A 19,427-nucleotide genomic window follows, 5' to 3' on the forward strand; every position below is an offset into this window, starting at 1 on the left:
GTAAAGAGTGGCAAAAAAACACAGAGGGACTGGGAGAGCTGCAATTCGAGGGGCCAGCAACGCCATGTGGCTTCAGCACAGCTGCTGCAAAAGGTTCTTCAGATGTGTGAGGGAAGGTGGCAATGTCTGAGGTGTGGATTGGGACAGGGAAAAACATTCAAATTAATCCTTCAAATTAATTCTTGGGCTTCATTAGCAACTGAGAACCCATAAAGGCTTTGCAAACCCTTGTGCCCTCCTTGCCCATGCCTACCTCCTCCAGCTCCAATGCCAACTTTTGCCGCAGCACTTTCTCGTTCTCCACCAATGTTTCATTTTGCTCCAGCTGGGTTTTCAACTGTGTTGAGAAAAGGAGACACACCGAAAAATAAAATGTAAAAAAAATACCAAGAGGTGAGCTAATGGGGACATTGTAAAGAAAGCTAGGCTAGACAAAAGAAAGGAAAACTGAAGCTTTCCCCAGAACACCAATGGGCAATAGGTACCAGCACACCCTCTCCGCACAAAAGCTGGGAGATGCCCATGGCCAGCATGGGGCTTGGCTTTGTGTTGACAGATTTTGCCTGCTCCTCAGGCAGCTCCAGCTGGGACCTGGGACAAGAGTCGCCTTGTAGTGGAGGACATGCCTGGCAGGTCCCTGCGCCCAAGAGAAAGCTCCACACTTAATGGGATTAATGGAGAGAGACAGAGCCTGGCTCGTGGCAGCACGGTCACCAGTGAGAGGTGTTGGCCTGGAATGGAACAGCCACTGCCAGTGCCTTATCCCGGCACCAGCAAGACTTACAGAGCCTCTGTAATCCTAATCTCTGCCAGTTGGGAAGGGATGCCAGTACAGCTCTTCCAGGGTGCCCTCTTCCTAACAGGAGACCCAAGCCCCAAACTCAACAGGGCATTATTGCATGGTAATGTTGGCCCAAAGGTTTGCAGCATCCCCCGTGTGCCTCTCTCAAAATCCTGCCAGCCTGATGCTGTGATGGAGGGATCCCCAGGGGAACAGCCTGGCAAGAGCCAGCTGGTGACATGTTCCCACCAGGAACAGAATGAATGGTTGACGGGACAGGGGGCTGGCCTCCCTCAACACACAGGACAGGAGACAACACAGCTGCAACAGCCCTGAACAAAGCCATGTGGTTAGAGATGGTGAGGCAGGACAAGGGACACAGTTAAGGGTCAGCACCTCCACAGGCAGCTGTCTCACCACCCTGACCTCGAGGGGCACAGGCTTGCTTGGGTCAGCTTGTAACCCCACCACTTCTCCATCCTGTACACAGCTCTTCACCACTCTTGACTGCTGCCTGACCTGGAAGGAGGACCAGCAAGCCTGGCTCAGTTACACATCCCTGCACCACTGCTGTTACAAGGCCCACAAGGACCTACAGATAACATTTGCTGGCTTTTCCACTTGCACATGAGCAGAAATGTCTGGAAAACCACCTCAGGTTCTGCTAGAGGCAGGGTGGTAGTACCTGACCCGGGCAGCTCCTGGGGGTGCAGAGCACACACTCATGCCTCCTCTGCTCTTGTTTGATCACTCAGCACCTGGGTCAAAAGCCACTGCTGCGGGCTGGTACTAACACAGAATCAGAATCATAAAATCACTTCAGTTGGAAGAGACCGTCAAGATCATCAAGTCCAACCATAACCTAACTCTGGGACTAAACCACGTCTCTAAGAACCTTGTCTGAACGCCTTTTAAACACCTCCAGGGAAAGAGAATTCCACCACTTCCCTGGGGCACCTGTTGCACTGCTTCACAACCCTCTCTGTGAAGAATTTTTTCCTAATATGCAAGCTAAACCTCCTCTGCTGCAACTGGAGGTCATTTCCTCTTGTCCTACCACTTGCTCCTTGGGAGAAGAGACCAACACCCTCTATGCTACAGCCTCCTTTCAGGTAGTTGCAGACAGCGGTAAGGTCTCCCCTCAGCCTCCTTTTCTCCAGGATGAACAGTCCCAGTTCCCTCAGCTGCTTCTCATCAGACTTGTGCTCCAGACTCTTCACCAGCTTCATCGCCCTTCTCTGAACTCTCTCCAGCACCTCAATGTCTTTGTTATATTGAGAGGCCCAAAATTGAACACAGGATTCAAGGTACGGCCTCGCCAGTGCTGCACAGCCCCAGTCTTCACATTTGGAGGTGGATGGACAGATGTTCTAAGGCAGCCAAACCCCTGCCCCAGGGCAGTGCTGTGGTAACCAGTCACAGAATCATAGAATGTCCTGAGTTGCAAGGGACCTACAGGGATCGAGTCCAACTCCTGTCCCTGCATAAGACAACCGCAAAATTCACACCATGTATCTGAGGGCATTGTCCAATTGCTTCTTGAATACTGTCAGGCTTGGCGCTGTGATTACTTCCCTGGGGAGCTTGTTCCAGAGCTCCACCATCCTCTGCATGAAGAACCTTTTACTAATATCAAACCTAAACCTCCCTTGGCACATCTTCCTGCCATTCCCTAGCGCCCAGCATCGGGGCAGCTGGAGTTCTCTGCTACACACCAGCAGGCGCAAGCCTTGGTGCTCTCCCTTCCTTCCCACCCCCATCATGGGAGGAAAGGCAGGCAAATAAAAACCTCCATCTGGGTCTCAAACATCCACTCTGAAAGCTGGATCAGTTCAGTGCCCAGAAGCACCGGGTCAGTTTCCATATGCACTGGCTGTGCCTTCCTCTCTTCCCCGAGCCCGCAGGGAAGATGCTGGCCCTGCAGCTGGGTGTGCAAATCGTCCCCAGACAGAGCAGCGACGTCCCAGCAGGACAGCTCTGGGGATCCCCCCTTACCAGGGTCAGCTCTTTGCTTTGCTTCTGTGTTTCCATCTTTGCTGCCTCCAGCTGCTCCTGGGACTGTGATAAGAGCTGCCTCAACTGTTGAGGAGGAACAGAAAGAAAAAAAAAGTTCATTTATGCAACTTGGTTTTGGAGCTCTTTGGCCCAAGAAAGCATTTTGATGATAACAAAATCATAGAATCATAGAATAGCTTGGGTTGGAAGGGACCTTCAAAGGTCATCTAGTCCAACCCCCTGCAATGAGCAGGGACATCTTCAACAGATCAGGTTGCTCAGAGCCCCGTCCAGCCTGGCCTTGGATGCATCCAGGGATGGGGCATCTACCCCTTCTTTGGGCAACCTGTGCCGGTGTCACCACCTTAATTGTAAAAAACTTCTTCCTCATGTCTAGCCTGAATCTCTCCTCCTTTACTTTAAAACCATTACCCCTTGTCCGATCACAACAGGCTCTGCTAAAAAGTCTGTCCCCATCTTTCTCATGGGCCCCTTTTCAGTACTGAAAGGTCACAATAAGGTCTCCCCAAGCCTTCTCTTCTCCAGGCTGAACAACCCCAACTCTCTCAGCCTGTCCTCATAGGAGAGGTGCAACATCCTCTCATGGAGTCCATGATGGCATCACTTGCTAACCTGCCTGCTGATGCACGCTCAGAGATGGCTGAGAGACAGCTCCATCTCACCTGAGCCACAAAAATCCTACAGGCCACCAAGGAGCAGTGGACAGCGTCTCCATACAGATCTCCCCAACCCATCACCCTGCCAGTGGATCTCCTGACATTAGACATTTACAACCCTAGCTGGAGCAAACAGCTCCATGTATTTTGTCCTGCTCTGCAAAGCTGCAGATCCCTGGGCACTCCCCAAATGCCTGAAATGTGGATGGGTGGCAAGTCAGGCTTAGAAGAAGAAAGCATTTAAGAAGATAACAGCTGCCACACTTACAGCTTCAACTTCTTTTGTGTAGTTTTGGCGTTCGGAGCTGGCTGTCTCTAAGTGATTTTCCAGTTGTCTTTCCAGAAGAGAGGTGTATTCCTTTAGCTGGATTAAAAAGGGAGGAGAGCAGGTATGGGTTGATGGTTGGAGGTCCAGCACATCCCAAACATCCCATGGTCCAAGCCTGCCTTCCCCAGGGCAAGTCAGCAGATGGGTCCTGACTCAGCCCAAATGCAGGATGTGTCTACCTGGCCAGGAGGCCTAACAGTGCCCACACCTTCTCCTGCACCCAAAACCCCTTACCTGATCTGTGCTCTGCAGATCTGCTTTCAACTTCTCCACTGTCTCTTCAAGGGATTTCAGCTGGAGTTGTGACTAATCCAGAAAAGATCAGAGAAAGCCAGTGAGCAGTATCTCACATGGACACCAAGCATCTTTCGTTCAATGAAAAACTGGATGGTGTTTTGCTCCCACTTCACAGAATCACGGATTCATAGAATCACAGAACAGTTTGGATTGGAAGAGACTTTCAAAGGTCATCCAGTCCAACCCCCCTGCAATGAGCAAGGACATCTTCAACAGATCAGGTTGCTCAGAGCCCCGTCCAGCCTGGCCTTGAGTGTTTCCAGGGATGGGGCATCTACCACCTCTCTGGGAAACCTGGGTCAGTGTTTCACCACCCTCATTGTAAAAAATTTCTTCCTCATGTCTAGCCTCAGTCTCCCCTCCTTTAGTTTAAAATCATTACCCCTTGTAGTATCGTAACAGGCCCTGCTAAGAAGTCCCCATCTTACTTACAGGCCCCTTTTAAGTACTGAAAGGCCACAATGAGGTCTCCCTGGAGCCTTCTCCAGGCTGAACAACCCCAACTGTCTCAGCCTGTCCTCACAGCAGAGCTGTTCCAGTCCTCTGACCATTTTAGTGGCCTCCTCTGCCCCTCTCCAGCAGGTCCACGTCTTTCCTGTGCTGAGGGCTCCAGAGCTGGACACAGGACTCCAGGTGGGGTCTCACCAGAGCACAGCAGAGGGGCAGAATCACCTCCCTCAGCCTGCTGGCCACAAGGTCTTTTGATGCAGCCCAAGGTACAATTGGCCTTTTGGGCTGCAATCATCCTGTGCCCAAGCACAGAAGAGACCCAGCACCAAACTAGAGCTCCATGGTCTGTAAGGCAGGAGTTCCTCCTCCCAGGCAGGACAAGTCCAACAAGCCCAGGCCGTAAATCATGGAGCACAGTAACAGCTTTTGCCTGCAGGACTTCAGCTGGCTGCAGTCAGCTTTCAACACCTGAGAAACTGGCACTAACCTTGGTGCAAAGTTTCCTACTGAAAGTGCCTTTGGTTTGGAAGCAGCAAGGTAGATTTTCCAATGAGGTGTCATATGCTTTGCTATTAAGAGAAGCCAAGCTATCCAAAAAAGCATAGGGTTCGCATTTAAACCCAGACTAATTTTTGAAGAGGACTTCACAGTTGCCGAATGTTTTTGGAAAGGAGGAATTCAACTCTTCTCCACAGAGAGGCAGGACTGCTCTTGGACCTGTCCTAGCCACCAGACGCTCATCCCATCACACACACCCTGCTGCCAGCACTCACCAGCAGCCACGTCATCACCCTGCAATCCTACACCAGCCCTCAGCAGCACCAGCGACAGGCTGAGAAGTCAGAACATCTCTTGTACAAGAGCTCCCCCATCTCCCTGCAGACCCAGTTAACTCCAAAACCCCACGTGATGCATGGGGAGCAGCCAGACCATTTCAGTTCTGTGTTCAAGAGGGAGGAGAGAAGTTCGCTTTGCAGAAAAGGCATGGATGGTCAAGTTGTCCTACACTCCAGCTAAGTCATGAGAGCTCACAAAACACGCTCCCCTCCCAACTCCTGGGCAACAACAGCTCTCTGGCAGCTGCCAGCTGGCTTTTTAACTAGGAAGAGCGGTACCCAGAGCCAGACAGACAGCTGGACCCAAAATTATGTGCAGTACATGGCTTGGACCTCAGCTCCTTTCTGAAGGCTCAACAAATGCCAAGGTCAACCCAGGTTTTGAGAGCAAGCCAAGTTCCTCTGAAAATAGGAGTCTAAGAGCCCTGCACGTGCTCTTCTCCCACCAAGCCAGTGGCCACCAGGAGGGCTCAGCTCAACTTGCAAGCATTGGACCTTGGATTACCAATGTGGTGACATGGTTTCCCAGTGACCAGGCCTGAACCAGACAGCTGCAAGCATTCCTCCAGCTCCACTGGCAGAGTCTGGGTACACACCAGGCAGGGAGGTGGGATCCAGGAGGAAGAAAGGCTTAGCTCCTATGTGACATGGGCTTCTTGTCTGCTGGTTTGGTGACAGGAGGGGTGGATTTCAGGAGAAGAGGAAGTCCCCATGTTTCAGAGTTCAAGGTTGGCAGGGACAGTTAAGGTCACCATCCAATTTATAGCCAACAGCCCCTCTGCTCCTAAAAGTCCAGTTCCACAAGTGACAAACCCAGGTTTGCCCCAAAACACGCACCTTTTGGAGTTCCTCTTCAGACACCATGAGCTTTGCTTTCCACACCTGCTCCTCCTCCTCCACGCTCTTCTGTAGGTCTCGTAGCATCCCCTCCTGTTGGCAAAGCCTCAGCTGAGCCCAAACCTCCTCCAGCCCTCTCAAGCTGAGCAGTGTCAGGGCTGGGAAGCCCTGGCATACCCAAGGATTTGGGCCAAAGTATGGGTGATAGAATTAGGTGCCCCAGGTGCAGCTAGAGGCTTCCTGTTCCTAGGCTGGCTTAACTACCCTGCTCATCAGAGCCCTTGCTGTGCCACATCTCACCACCACCAGGAGGGTTTCCAACACAATTAGGCTGAAGAAGAGCTCTAGAAATTCAGGTTTCTCCTGTTCCTCTGTCTCACTGGCAAATCATTCATCCACACAGCAGCCCCCCATCATACTGAGGGATGCCCACCACGAGCCTGTGGGCAACCTGGGCTGTCAGAAGACCTCTCAAGATGTACTTCTAGTGGAAGACCAACACACAGCAAAGGGCTGCAACTTACTGTCTCTGCAAGGATAGTTCGATACTGTTCACATTCTGCTTGTAAAGTGCTTTGCGCTTCCTCTGCCTCTTTTAACTTAAGTGCTGAATCCTGAAAAAAGAGGGAAGGCATGGAGAGGTGAGGAAAAGAAATGAGTCCCTCTCAGGCACTACCCCACTCCACTTTCCAGCCCCTCCACTAACCAGGGGCTTTGTTGTAACTGTCTGCTGCTTTAGCATGTCCGCAGTCTTCTCCTTAAACTCTTGTAGCCATGTGTTGTAATCCTAAGTTTGAAAAAAAAACAGAAGGAAGAAAAAGGACACTTAGATGTCTGTCCTTCCCATGTGGTGGAAGCTCTGTAAGGGTCTGAGAAAGCCCATGCCCACCTGGTGCGAGGACACGGTGATGCCGGGGAGGGCAGAGAGCAGCGCCTGCTTGGTTTGTGTCTGGAGTGCATCCAGTTGTTGGGCCAGTTCTTCCTGTGAGAGGGACAAACTGGCATAGGATGGAGGTCTTGGGTGCCTGCTTGCCAGGCTACCAATGCTGGTCCTGCTTTTCTGTGCCTACAGGGGTGAGCTGGCACAGGGAAAGCAGCCAACAGAGAAAACAGCTGCTTTTGAGAACCACCAAAATGTTCCTCCTGGTTCCCCCATCCTCACAGTTCCCCAGCCATGACCTGTACTGTGGTACATGCCCATCGAGACAAACTTTGGAGAAGCTGGCAGGAGGGTTGGGTCAGCACTGCTCCTAAAAAGAGGCAGGCAACCCAGGGCAAGGTGACTTGGTAAGGTTGAATGTTTCCCCTACAACAGTGGCATCACTGCTACAGAGAAATACTGAGCTCACCTTTGCTTTTGTGATAGCAAGCAGTTTTTCATCACACGTCTTTTCCACCGTGGTCAATGCTTCCATTGTTTTCCAGTTCTTCTCGCGAAGGTCCTGCCGAGACCACACACAGAGGGCAATAAGCCACACATGCTGAAGGCCACCAAGTTGATTGTTGACACTGCAGAGGATTTCAAAGCCTCTGCTCAGGAAAACAGACAGCAGCCCATCACTTTCGTCAAAGGTCTTTCATCCCATCACCAACATGTGCCCTTTCTCTTCCATCCTCTCAGTGTCTCAACACACCACATTGCTCAGGTGGTGGCCTTGGGGGAGCAAAGCAGAGCTGGATGGAAGCAGGAACTCCAGAAGCAGCCATTATAATGCCTAGAGCTGCCTGGAGAGGACACAGGACAAGTGGAGGGCTGCAAGGTCAGCTCCAGACAACTGAAACTACATTGTAGTAGAGGGATAAGGGGAAGAGAAGCAATAAGGTGTGAGGAATCCCTGCTCAAGGATTGCCTTGACCCTGCTGCGATAGGCTTACCAAGTCCTAAACCTCACAGGAGGACGACAGGGGACAAATCTCCACTCACGCAGCCCACAGCCTGCTGCAGCCCACTGGCTTGAGCTGCACAGCCTGCCAGAGGAAATCCTGCTCCCTGGCAGACTAGGCAATGCCCCCAGTGCTCTTTGGGTGCTGGAAGAGCCTCTGGCCACACCACAGAGCCATCAGCAGCCAGCGATGATGGGTTGTCATTCAGACCCCAGAGATCTGGGTTTTGGAGGAAAAAAAATGTGAGCAGCAAAAGGTGAGCTTAGTTCACTCACGTACATTGTTTTTCATCTTCTGTTGCTCCAGCACCTCTCGTAGCTCTGTGGCTTCCCTTTCCAAGGATGAGAGCTGGTCCGTCTTCTCCTGGAGCCTGGAAGGGCAGGATGCAGGAGTGAGTCTGGGCATCCACCTCCCTCCTGGGTAGCGAGCTCCCAAGATGGGGACTGCAACCCTTCCTATCTCAGTCTGCTCCAGGATCTAAACACAGCAGGAGGAACGGGGAGCAGGACTAAAAAACACAGCTATGGCAATGCTGGAGTGGGATCTAGTTTTCTACCAGCTTATCAGCAACAACAAGCAAGGGAGTAGCTGGCTGGCTGTACATTCAGGACAAGAATCACAGAATAGCTGGGGCTGGAAGGGACCTCTGGAGATCATCTAGTCCAACCCAACTGCTAAAGCAGGTTCATCTAGACCAGATCACATAGGAATGCAGCCAGGTGGGTTTTGAATGTCTCCAGAGAAGGAGACTCCACAACCTCTCCGGGCAGCCTGTTCCAGGGCTCTGGCACCCTCAAAGTAAAGAAGTTTCTCCTCATATTCAGATGGAACCTCTTGTGTTTCCATCTGTGCCCATTTCCCCTCATTCTATAAATATGTGTTTGAGCCTAGATATAATGATTTAAAATTCACTGTCCAAAACTGCAATTACTTTTGCACCAACCTAATTTATAAGCATAAGTAAGATCCGTTCTTGGTTTTCTCACAGACCCAATGCTCTCAGTCTCACCTCATAAGAAAGATGCTCCAAACCCCTAATCATCTTTGTAGCTCTCCACTGGACTCTCTCCAGAAGAAGTAACCTGATCCAAAGGCCACAAATTCTGGCTTACATAACAGGAATTGCTCCCAACGCACTCCTGTCCATGGCTTGATATGTCCACGGCTCAGATAGCCCACAACTCTGCATTTTGAAAGCACCATCTCAAGGAACCATAAATCAGGGTTGCCAACCAGACACGTGTAGGTTCCCTCCACACCCTCAGATCCGCCATCCGCCCTTAAGGGAGCCTCAGTTTGAGCAGATCAAGGACGGTTCAGGTCCTTGACAAGAACTACCCAAGTCTCCTGGGGTGCCAGGACAACTGAACAGCTGCCCATTCAGGAATGCTGGATGCTCGCTGGCAGAGGGGACATCTGAGAAATCCTCCCCCTGTGCAGAGCCTAGCGTTCTTGGAGGTACCCAGCACATGACTGGCACAAGTTGTGACACGGGAAACCCCAGTTAGATGACAGGAAACCTTTCTGCACCAGGGGGAGATTTTGTCAAACACTAGAATGGGGACCCAGAGAGGTGGTGAATCTCCACTCTTGGAGATACCTGGAAACAGGTCCAAAAAGCCTGGTCTGGCTGGCCCAGCTTTGAGCAGGGACTTGGATCAGAGACATCCCAGCACCAGCACCACCAGAATGTCCTGTTCTGCAGAAGCAGTTAGCCTCTATGTGCCTGCCAGCAATTCAAGTCTCACTTCAGAATGGATTGGCTGTTATTTAGGGCCAGCACTGGAACCAATTAATATTTTAAACAGCTGTGTTGGCCAGGATTGACTTTGTCTTCCCAGCCTCACAGTCCCCAAGCCTGCCTAACAGAGAAAGTGGGGAGCCCTCACTCACAGGGCTCAGCACCTGGGACATATGGACACCGAGCTGGAGGTGCCACAGCAGCCTCCATATGCAGCTAGACCCACCTTGACCGCAGCTGCTTCATTTCTGCTTCATTGGCTGCCTGGAAGAGAGAAAGCACTTTTGTTACCTGTCCTGGGCATGTGATGCAGGTCAGACCGTTCTGTGGCATCCCAGAGCAAAGACAGCACAAGTACTGTGCTAACACAGTGCACAAACACCTGCTTGAGTGGTGCAACCCCCTCCCCATCTCCCACCCCAATTAAATGAGCACAAGACCTGCAAGTGTCTGTCTTTTTCTGCCTCTCTCATCTGGCCTGCCTCCAGCAGAGCTTCAATGGATTTGATCCTCTCCAGCAGTTTCATATTCTCTGAGCTGGCATCCTGCAGCTTCCCCTTCACATTGTCCAGCTCCAGCAACTTGTTTTTAACCTCTGCTTCGGAGCTCAGCAGCTTGGCCTGCAGTTCTGTTGGAGGAAGGGATGAGAAACATACTAAGGTAACTGCAAACAAATTTGGAGACTCCCAACCCTGTCCTGTCCAAGCAGGACTCCTGGCCAAAGAAGCCTTGGCTATGGATACTTTCAGGAGGCACAGGCAGGGATGCAGGACAGCACAGGAGAGAGCCATTGGAGTGGCATCCTAGGAAAGGACCATGGATCAGTGCCACATCTTGCTCACACTGACACCAGGCAGCCAAACTTGCTCCTGGGTCTACTTGTCCTACCCCAGCCATCCCCACCAAGCACCTGGCCCTGAAAGCTTCAAGTCTGCCACACAGCTCTCCTCGTGCCAAACCAAGGTCCTCACCACCAATGCTCTGCTGCTGTCCTTTCGCCTTTTCCGCATCTGCTAACAGGCTTTTGTAGCTGCTCTGGCTTTTGCGGAGCTCATCACTCACTTCATCCAGTCTCTTCTGCAGCGTCGCCTCCACCTCCCTTTGGGAAGCCTGCACGGCAGGAAAAGAAGGCTTTCTGTAGCATGCCAGGCACCCCAGCCAGTTTGAAGCAAAGCTCCGTGTGTCGCATGTTATTTTTAAACTGTGCTTTGGTGGGTTTAAGTCATCCTTCCCCATGTGCTCCCCCTGTGCATAAAGCATCTTGCCTTGTGCTGGCATTTTATCATTTGCCAGCCCTCAAGTGGGAACCAGACAACACCCAAACGTCTCAGTTCTGAGCCAAGACCACGACCATACTCCCCTCCAGAAAGCTTAGCTCTGAAAAACCTCTTAAAAGCCCTGGTCCTAACGCACAGCCTCAGCCCAGCAGGGAGAGGTACTGCCATGGGACAGAGACACGTGCTTCCACCCTCCAAGGAATTTTCTGTGCAGTTTGGGCCAGGGAAGGCTTTTTTTTTTCCATCTTAGAAAGTGTTGAGGAAGAGGCCTGACCAAGGCAGGTGCTTGGAGGGAGAAGGCAGAGGAGGAAGATGAGAGTGCTGCAGATCAGCAGTGCTATGGGTACAAGTTGCACCCTTGCAGGTGGAGAAATATTGGTTTGGATGGAGGGGACAGAAGAAGGTAAACAAGCAGGCCTGTCTCTGTCTGACAAGAAAGTAGGACTTCTCCATTTTTTGAAGATTTGAACCCTGTATCCTCAGCCCAGAGATCCAGGTGTTACTGTGGAGCACAATTCTCCCTAGCACCTTAATTACATCACTGGCTTTAAAGTCTTCCAACTAGTATGATTTATCTAACTAGTATTAAGGTGTGTAAAAGGCTGAGAGCCCTGGAGAAGTTCTCCTAAAAGCAGGCCTAGAAGCCAGTGTTTTGAGCCAGGAAGGCAGCTTCTGCCCTCACGCCAGCAGTGCACCCTGGTCACCCCCAAGACTCCTCACCTGCAAAAGCAGCAGGGGCCAAAACTAGCCCCTCAAAAAGAGATCTGCATCCTCAGGCACCCGAAAAATCAAGAGTGAGGATATCAAATGCCCCTTGCCCTAGGAGCACCTCTTTGACGTGTGTAAAGATCCCCACCACCACAGCCCCTTTGTAAAGAGGCCAAAGCAATCTGGAGACCACAGCACGTGCAGGAGGGATATATCACATTTCTCACCTGGTCTGCCAGCCCTGGGGGAAAGAAGTGCAAGTTCCTGGCTCTGCAACACTCCCAGCCTCTGGCTTAGCTGAATCCCAGCAGCAGCTGCCACCCCCCAAGAAGATGCTTCTGCCTGTGTGGGTACGGTCCAGATGCTGGCAACCCACCACTGCTCCTCTGCCAGCAGCGTGCTCAGAAGCTCTGCTTGGGAGGCGTCCTTTAAACACCTCTGAAAACCCCAAACCCAGCCACACCCTGGTGGCAAGAAGAGCCACAAGCTCTACCCTTCTGCAGCAAGGAGGGAGAACAAAGGGCTTAAAACCAGCAGAGCTGAGAGAGAGCACCCACCCTGCATGAGCACAGGCTGAGGGGGGCCAGCGGGTTTCCTCTCTTGCCTTGGGGTACGACCCAGCAGCGTGCACATCCAGGCTTCCCCCCCCGCAACACCTTCATACCAGGCTCATGAGCTTTGTGAGCTTGTGAGCCAGGGTCCTGCATCCAGCTCTGGAGCCCTCAGCACAGGAAAGACACGGAACTGTTGGAGAGGGGCCAGAGGAGGCCACAAAAACGATCAGAGGGCTCGAACAGCTCTGCTATGAGGACAGGCTGAGAGAGCTGGGGTTGTTCAGCCTGGAGAAGAGAAGGCTCCAGGAAGACCTCATTGTGGCCTTTCAGTACTTAAAAGGAGCCTATAAGAAAGATGGGGACAGACTTTTTAGCAGGGCCTGTTACAATAGGACAAGGAGTAACAGTTTTAAACTAAAAGAGGGGAGATTCAGGCTAGACATGAGGAAGAAGTTTTTTACAATGAGCGTGATGAAACACTGGCACAGAGAGGTGGTAGACGCCCCATCCCTGGAGACATTCAGGGCCAGGCTGGACGGGGCTCTGAGCAACCTGATCTGGTTGAAGATGTCCCTGCTTATTGCAGGGGGGTTGGACTAGATGAACTTTGAAAGTCTCTTCCAACCCAAACTATTCTGTGATTCACATGTGAGTAAGAATGGCTTCAACCAGGGCATAATGCTCCCTAGGCTTTGATTGTGATGCTGGAAAAGAATGCATTGGATGTGACAAACTAACTGGGGGAAGGCAACAAAGAGGTCTGCAAGGCAGCCTGCTTTTCAACTGTGGACACCCATCTGTCTCCAAGCTCTTCCCATGGCCAAGTCCATGGATCCCACGCAATTTAGCCACTTGCCTCATCTCTGCAAAGGGACCAGGTTTGTGAGTGCCTGCCTTACCTGCAGCTGCTCGATCTGCTTCTCCAAGGCCACTGCTTTTATCTCCCAGCTCTTCTTTTGCTGCTCTTCTTGCTGCAGCACCTCTGATTTCTCAGACAGCTCTTTCATCAGCTTATTGCACTCTTGCCGTAACTTGGCCAGCTCAGCGTTTTGCCTGCACCAACAGAAGCAGGGTTATTTTAGCCCACAGGGCAGTCGAGCATCTCTGGTGTTACCTAAGGGGGAATACATCCTCTTGTGGGCCTGATACAGGACTTGAAACATCTTAATGTCTGTGTTGGCCTGTTTCTAGGACACACCTGGTCCTTCAGGGAGGGGGTGAAAAGAGCTGACAAATCACTTTTCAAAAGCCGTGTTTCAATCACAGGAGGCATTCCTTTCTCACGAAGCAGAGGACATGAGATGCTGTGTTCTCAGACACAAGAGGAAGTGCTCTAAGCAGTTGGAGTCCAGCCTGTAATTATTTTACTGCTGTTAATCACCAGGCATTTCAGACTTTCTATAAAAAGGAGTGTGAAATTCCACCTAGCTCCTCTATGCTGTGCATGCACCGCACAGGTCTCAGATCTCTGCAGCATTGCTTGTGTCAAATAGCCAGCTGCATTTCTTCGGAAGTTTGAGCATATGAGCTCCCCTAAGGGGAGAATTACCATGACCCCCTCTGGTCCCCTCACCCCACCTCCACTGCCTGTTGGCTCTAGCATCAGCATAGGTGACCCCAAAGCACAGAGAGTTTCTCCTGCCCTTCCCCTTGGCATGGGGAAGAACATTCTCATTTCCCCTTCCAGCCCCTCAAAAGCCCTTTAGCAAGCTTTCCCTTGCTCCTTCCTCTACTACCTTCAGCTAGTTGGGGTGTCTGTAGAGGCCCCTTGAGGAAAGACAGTGGCCAAACCTCATGGACAGCCAACCCCCAGGGTTTGGCTGAGGGCAGCCCCAGCTTCTGCCCCTCCACCCCTGCCTTACTTGCTCTCCATCTGGCTGGTGGCCTGGTTGAGGGCGTCCCTCAGGATGGAGTTCTCTTGCTGCAGGCGAGCCAGCTGCATGTTGGGGCCGTTCTCCAGCTGCTCCTGCAGAGTCCGGATCTAGAGAAGCCCAACAGGGGTTAAAGCCACCATCAGCCCCTTTGCTCTCCCTGCGAAGCCCACACGATGAGCAAGAGTGACGGGCAACACAGGGGGTGTCTAAGGCAATTTCTGGAGGTACAACATCCCCTGAGGATGCTCACACGTGCCTCTTCTCCTTCAGGTACCAAAACCAGGAGCATCACAGGGTCGCCCCCATCCCTGAGGCTCTGGTCCCCTCACACATCCCACATCTTCTCCAAAAGACGACACATCTGCCACCAAAAGCCACCTGGCAGACAAAGGAAGAAGCTGTGGAGCACAACATGGGTCTCACCTTGCCCTGGAGCTGCTGTGTTTCACTGATGTGGTCCTGGTAGCTGGCCTGCATGCGTGCCTGCACTGCTGCAATCTCCCGCTCACGGGCCAGCAGCTGCTCCTTCAGCTTGCCCTCCACAGCCATAGCCTTGGTCCGCTCAGCTGCTAGTTCCTTCAAGGAGAGAAGTCACCCACTTAATCCCCAATGTGCCAGTTTCCCTGCTTTAGATGATGGACACAAAACCAGTGACCTCCTAGTTCCAAAGACTTAAAAGTTCAGCCCTTTTGATGCTGCCCCCATGCCCAGAAATGCCGTTTTGCATTTACAATTCCTCCTGCATTTTGTTCTGGGCTCTGTGGCCACTGGATGCCACTGTTGTTCCACACTGGGCCAGCTAAGAGAAAGGAGTAAGACAGCCTGGAATTTTATTCACCCCCCCATCCAGGATCAATAACATCACAAAGTTTGAAGCAAAGCAGTAAAATTAAAATAACATAACATAATGTAACATAATAAATAAAATAAAATAAAATAAAATAAAATAAAATAAAATAAAATAAAATAAAATAAAATAAAATAAAATAAAATAAAATAATAAAATAGCCAAGAAGGCCAATGGTATCCTGGGGTGCATTAGAAAGAGCGTGACCAGCAGGTTGAGGGAGGTTATCCTCCCCCTCTACTCTGCCTTGGTGAGGCCACAACTGGAGCACTGTGTCCAGTTCTGGGCTCCCCAGTTTAATAAGGACATGGAATTACTGGAAAGAGGTCCAGCAGAGAGCTATAAAGATGATTAGGGGTATGGAGCATCTTTCTTATGAGGAAAGACTGAAAGCTGGGTTTGTTCAACCTGGAGAGGTTGAAAGGGGATCTAAATGACGCTTATAAATATCTCAAGGGTGGATGTCAAGAGGATGGGACCAGACTCTCTTCAGTGGTGCTCAGCAATAGGATGAGTGGCAATGGGCACAGACTGAAACATATGAGGCTCCATCTAAACATAAGGAAAACCTTCTTTGATGGTGCCGGAGTATGGAACAGGCTGCCCAGAGAGGTTGTGGAGTCTCCTCTCTAGACATTCAAAACTCACCTAGATGCATTCTCTGCAATCTCCTCTAGGTGAATCTGCTTTAGCAGGTGGGTTGGACTAGATGATCTCCAGAGGTCCCTTCCAACCCAAACCATTCTGTGATTCTGTAAACACCCTCTGCCCCCACACCAAGGCAGGGATGCTCTGTGGGCCAGCTGGGCAATGCCGTGCTGCTGCCCAGTGTGGTCTGCACAGGCACAGCGCCCAAGTGCATAGGATGGCTTTGCCCTCTCCTCTCCTGCAGACAGACGGACAGGATCGCCACTACCAGGTCCTGCCAGCTGCAAGGCAAGAGGCATTCAGCCCAATGTGGTGGGCGTTTGTTCCAACTTCAGCACCCAAAGAGAGGTGGAGGCAAGGGGCTGGGTCAGGGAAAGGGGATGTAAACTGGATCAAGCTTCTTAAAAAGGGACTGATCAGCTCCTTCTCAGCTCAGGGGGTCTGGGCAGAGATGAGAATCGATTTATTTTCCTCCCTAAAGTAGCAGAAAGCTGCAGTCTCTTACAGGAAGAGCTTTTCCCTGATCCTCCTGTGGCTGCCAACAGGCACTATCCTGTGGCCCTTTGGGCTGGTGCCTCCCAGGGCTGGATCAGGTGAGGATCTACTCTTTTCAGGGGGAAACAGCAAGCAGATGAAGGACCCAGAGAGCACCTGAACTTCATCTCCAAGGAGGATGAGATGCCGGGAGTGGAATGCACTCTGGCAGGACCATGATGAGCAGAGCTCACACCAGAGATGCCAGGAGGGCTGTGCAGGGCTTACCTTGCTCAGCTCCCGCAGCTTGTTTCTGGCAGCGGTTGCATCCTCCTGCTCGGCAGCAAGCTGCTTCTCCTTCTCTTCCAGCTGGCGTTTCAGGATGGCAACCGGGTCACCCTTCTGCGTGGCCTACCAGCACAGGGCAGCACATTAGTGAGGACCACCACCTCCAGACTCATCCCCATCACCCCACAAGGTTCAACAAGGCCAAGTGCCAGGTCTTGCACTTGGGTCACAACAACCCCATGCAACACCACAGGCTTCGGGAAGAGTGGCTGGAAGTCTGCCAGGAGGAAAAGGATCTGGGGATGTTGATTGACAGTGGCTGAATATGAGCCAGCAGTGTGCCCAGGTGGTCAAAAAGGCCAACAGCATCCTGGCTTTTATCAGGAATAGTGTGGCCAGCAGGACTAAAGAAGTGATTGTCCCCTCATATGCTGGTGAGGCCTCACCTCGAAACCTGTGTTCAGTTTTGGGCCCCTCATCATAGAAGGACATTGAGGTGCTGGAGAAAGTGCAGAGAAGGGTAATGAAGCTGGTGAGGGGCCTGGGGCACAAGTCTGATGAGGAGCGGCTGAGGGAACTGGGGCTGTTTAGCCTGGAGAAAAGGAGCCTGAGGGGAGACCTTATCACTGTCTGCAACTGCCTGAAAGGAGGTTGTAGTATGGAGGGTGTTGGTCTCTTCTCCCAAGTAGCAAGTGATATGATGAGAGGAAATGGCTTCCAGTTACGCTAGGGAAGGTTCAGACTGGATATTAGGAAACATTTATTCACAGAAAGGGTTGTCAGGCATTGGAACAGGCTGCCCAGGGAAGTGGTTGAGTCACCATCCCCGGAGGTGTTTAAAAAGATGATGGTTCTTAGGGACACGGCTTAGTGCCAGAGTTAGGTTATGGTTGGACTCTATGGTCTTGAGGGTCTCTTCCAACAAAAATGATTCTATGATTCTGTGATTCTAAACATGGGATCTAGCTCTCTGTTCCAGGGGAAAACTCAGCTGCATTCTTCAAGACTGACCCACAAGGCCAGCCTGCCCAAAAACATGCCACTTTCCCTCCCCTCTGCATCTCCCAAGGCTTGGCAGAGCACTGGCAGTGGACAGCCACAACAGTGCTGGCAGCCCTACCATGTGCCAGGTGTCCTGGACAATGCCAGCTTTCTCCGATAGGATCTCGATGAGCTGCTGGGCCTCCCCCTCGCTGAGCACCATGCTGCTGACAGTGGACACAAGTGTCTTGTAGGGCAGGTAGAGGGGCCCATCTGAGTCTGCAGGTGCTAGGGAAGAGAAAGAAGAGATTGGGACCACTCAAGTTGATGGAAGAGCTGAGTAGCATCATCTCAGTTGGCTCTATTATACTGTCACTGTTTTTAACACAAATGTTTATCAAAAAAATCAGCATTACAATGGAACAAAGACATTAGCTTGTTCTCTGTCTTTCTGAGGCAAACAAATAATTATATCTTGGGCTTTTCTTACCAAATCCTGTAGGATCACAGCAAATTAAAGCAATTAGCAATAAATTTTCCCAATCCTGTCCATTTTAATCTAGTTTTTCTCTGATCTTAATGAATTGTCATAATTGTCTCTAGGTCAGGGATGAGGAACCTCACTGAGGGCTAAGTAGACCTTTCTGAGTCTTCTAAATGACTCCATATTAGCATACACCAGGAGAAATCAAATTACCATAGGTTGTATGGAATTATAGTCCTCGGGTCTCAAAGTGCCCGTTCTGGTTTTGCTTACAGCTTATTACCATGTTTAGACCAGGTTTCACAAGAGAAAGGACTTATCTTTTTGAACATCATAAAGATTTGCATTATTATTGTCCAGATTCTCATCCTTTCATGGCATGTTTGTTGGACTGGGCTCTGAGCAACCTGATCTAGTTGAAGATGTCCCAGGTCATTGCAGTGGGGTTGGATAATCTTTGGAAGTCCCTTCCAACCCAAACTGTTATATGATCCAACTCCACAAGTGCTATTTCAAACCAGCATCCAGCCAGATTTCCTCAGTCAAGTTTGATACCTCTCTGATTGAAGGCAATATGAGAACTGCTGGAGACGACACTCAACCACACATGTGTGCTTCTTGAGCCAGCTGTCACCTCTGCCTGGCTCTACTATGGGCCCCAACATCCCCACACTGTTCTCCATCAAACTGAGTGATTCCCAGCAGAGGTTGGGCATGCTTTGCCAGTGCCAGAGAGCAGAGACATCAGCAGCTGGACCTAACCATGATACAACCTTGCTGAGAGACATCACGCCACACAGTGGTGCCAGCAATGCAGAGTGGAGTAAGGCTCTGCCTTTCACCAGGCAAGTTTGTTCTCACTCTTTGCTAAGGAAACAACATGATTCCAACATTTTCTCCACCCCTCTGCTAACCTGAGAAAGTCAAGTAGCATCAGGGACCACAATGCTGTAGCAGGACCACAGTGTACGTAGTCATGATGGATACAGGATGGCAGGCAAGGGGTTTAGGAGTTCCTGCACAGTATCTATGGCCCAGTGTGCTCATTTTCCCTGAAAATCTCGGAAGAAAAAGAAGTTTAGACACCAGTAGCTCCAAAGCCTCTAAAGCCATTGTTAACATGAGGATCTGCTGAACAAAAAGCTCGGACGCCCAAAGGAGCAAGGTCAGAGAAGAATGACGAGGTGCCGCAGGCATTGGGGCAGAGATTCCTCTGCAGCCCCTGGAGAGGAGACCACACTGGAGCAGGGGAAGGTGTGAGGAGGAAGGATCGGCAGAGAGGAGCCACCATGGACTGACCACAGCCCCCAGCAGTTGCAAGGAAAGAAGTGGAGTTGAGCCTGGGGACAGGGCAGGGGAGAAAGCTGCTGTTTTCATTTTCTTTCTCCTCTATTTTAATTGGCAATAAATTAAATTAATTTCATCAAGTCTGTTTTGCCTGTGATAGTAAATGCCAGGTGATTACC

At 51.0% G+C, this 19,427-nt stretch overlaps 1 protein-coding gene across 3 annotated transcripts in view; it reads right to left on the reverse strand.

Annotated features, from left to right (window-relative positions):
* RRBP1 (ribosome binding protein 1) overlaps window positions 1–19,427 on the reverse strand; it is a 32,295-nt gene that overhangs the window by 1,784 nt on the left and 11,084 nt on the right. For 2 of the 3 annotated variants that reach the window (XM_065834997.2, XM_065834999.2), the window contains exons 3-20: window positions 17,617–17,765; window positions 16,497–16,619; window positions 14,663–14,815; window positions 14,228–14,346; window positions 13,265–13,418; window positions 10,798–10,936; window positions 10,267–10,454; window positions 10,053–10,090; window positions 8,365–8,455; window positions 7,551–7,643; window positions 7,091–7,183; window positions 6,908–6,988; window positions 6,726–6,815; window positions 6,202–6,294; window positions 4,016–4,087; window positions 3,722–3,817; window positions 2,777–2,860; window positions 254–337 (exon numbers count right to left, since the gene is read on the reverse strand). In XM_065834997.2, the coding sequence (XP_065691069.1) occupies window positions 254–337; window positions 2,777–2,860; window positions 3,722–3,817; window positions 4,016–4,087; window positions 6,202–6,294; window positions 6,726–6,815; window positions 6,908–6,988; window positions 7,091–7,183; window positions 7,551–7,643; window positions 8,365–8,455; window positions 10,053–10,090; window positions 10,267–10,454; window positions 10,798–10,936; window positions 13,265–13,418; window positions 14,228–14,346; window positions 14,663–14,815; window positions 16,497–16,619; window positions 17,617–17,765 (1,940 nt within the window). Of the gene's footprint in view, window positions 1–253; window positions 338–1,198; window positions 1,301–2,776; window positions 2,861–3,721; window positions 3,818–4,015; window positions 4,088–6,201; window positions 6,295–6,725; window positions 6,816–6,907; window positions 6,989–7,090; window positions 7,184–7,550; window positions 7,644–8,364; window positions 8,456–10,052; window positions 10,091–10,266; window positions 10,455–10,797; window positions 10,937–13,264; window positions 13,419–14,227; window positions 14,347–14,662; window positions 14,816–16,496; window positions 16,620–17,616; window positions 17,766–19,427 lie in introns of all 3 variants that reach the window. The other variant, XM_065835000.2, reaches the window with a different exon arrangement.

This window comes from Patagioenas fasciata, chromosome 3 (genome assembly GCF_037038585.1).
Source record: "Patagioenas fasciata isolate bPatFas1 chromosome 3, bPatFas1.hap1, whole genome shotgun sequence".
In the NCBI taxonomy this organism is placed as follows: domain Eukaryota; kingdom Metazoa; phylum Chordata; class Aves; order Columbiformes; family Columbidae; genus Patagioenas; species Patagioenas fasciata.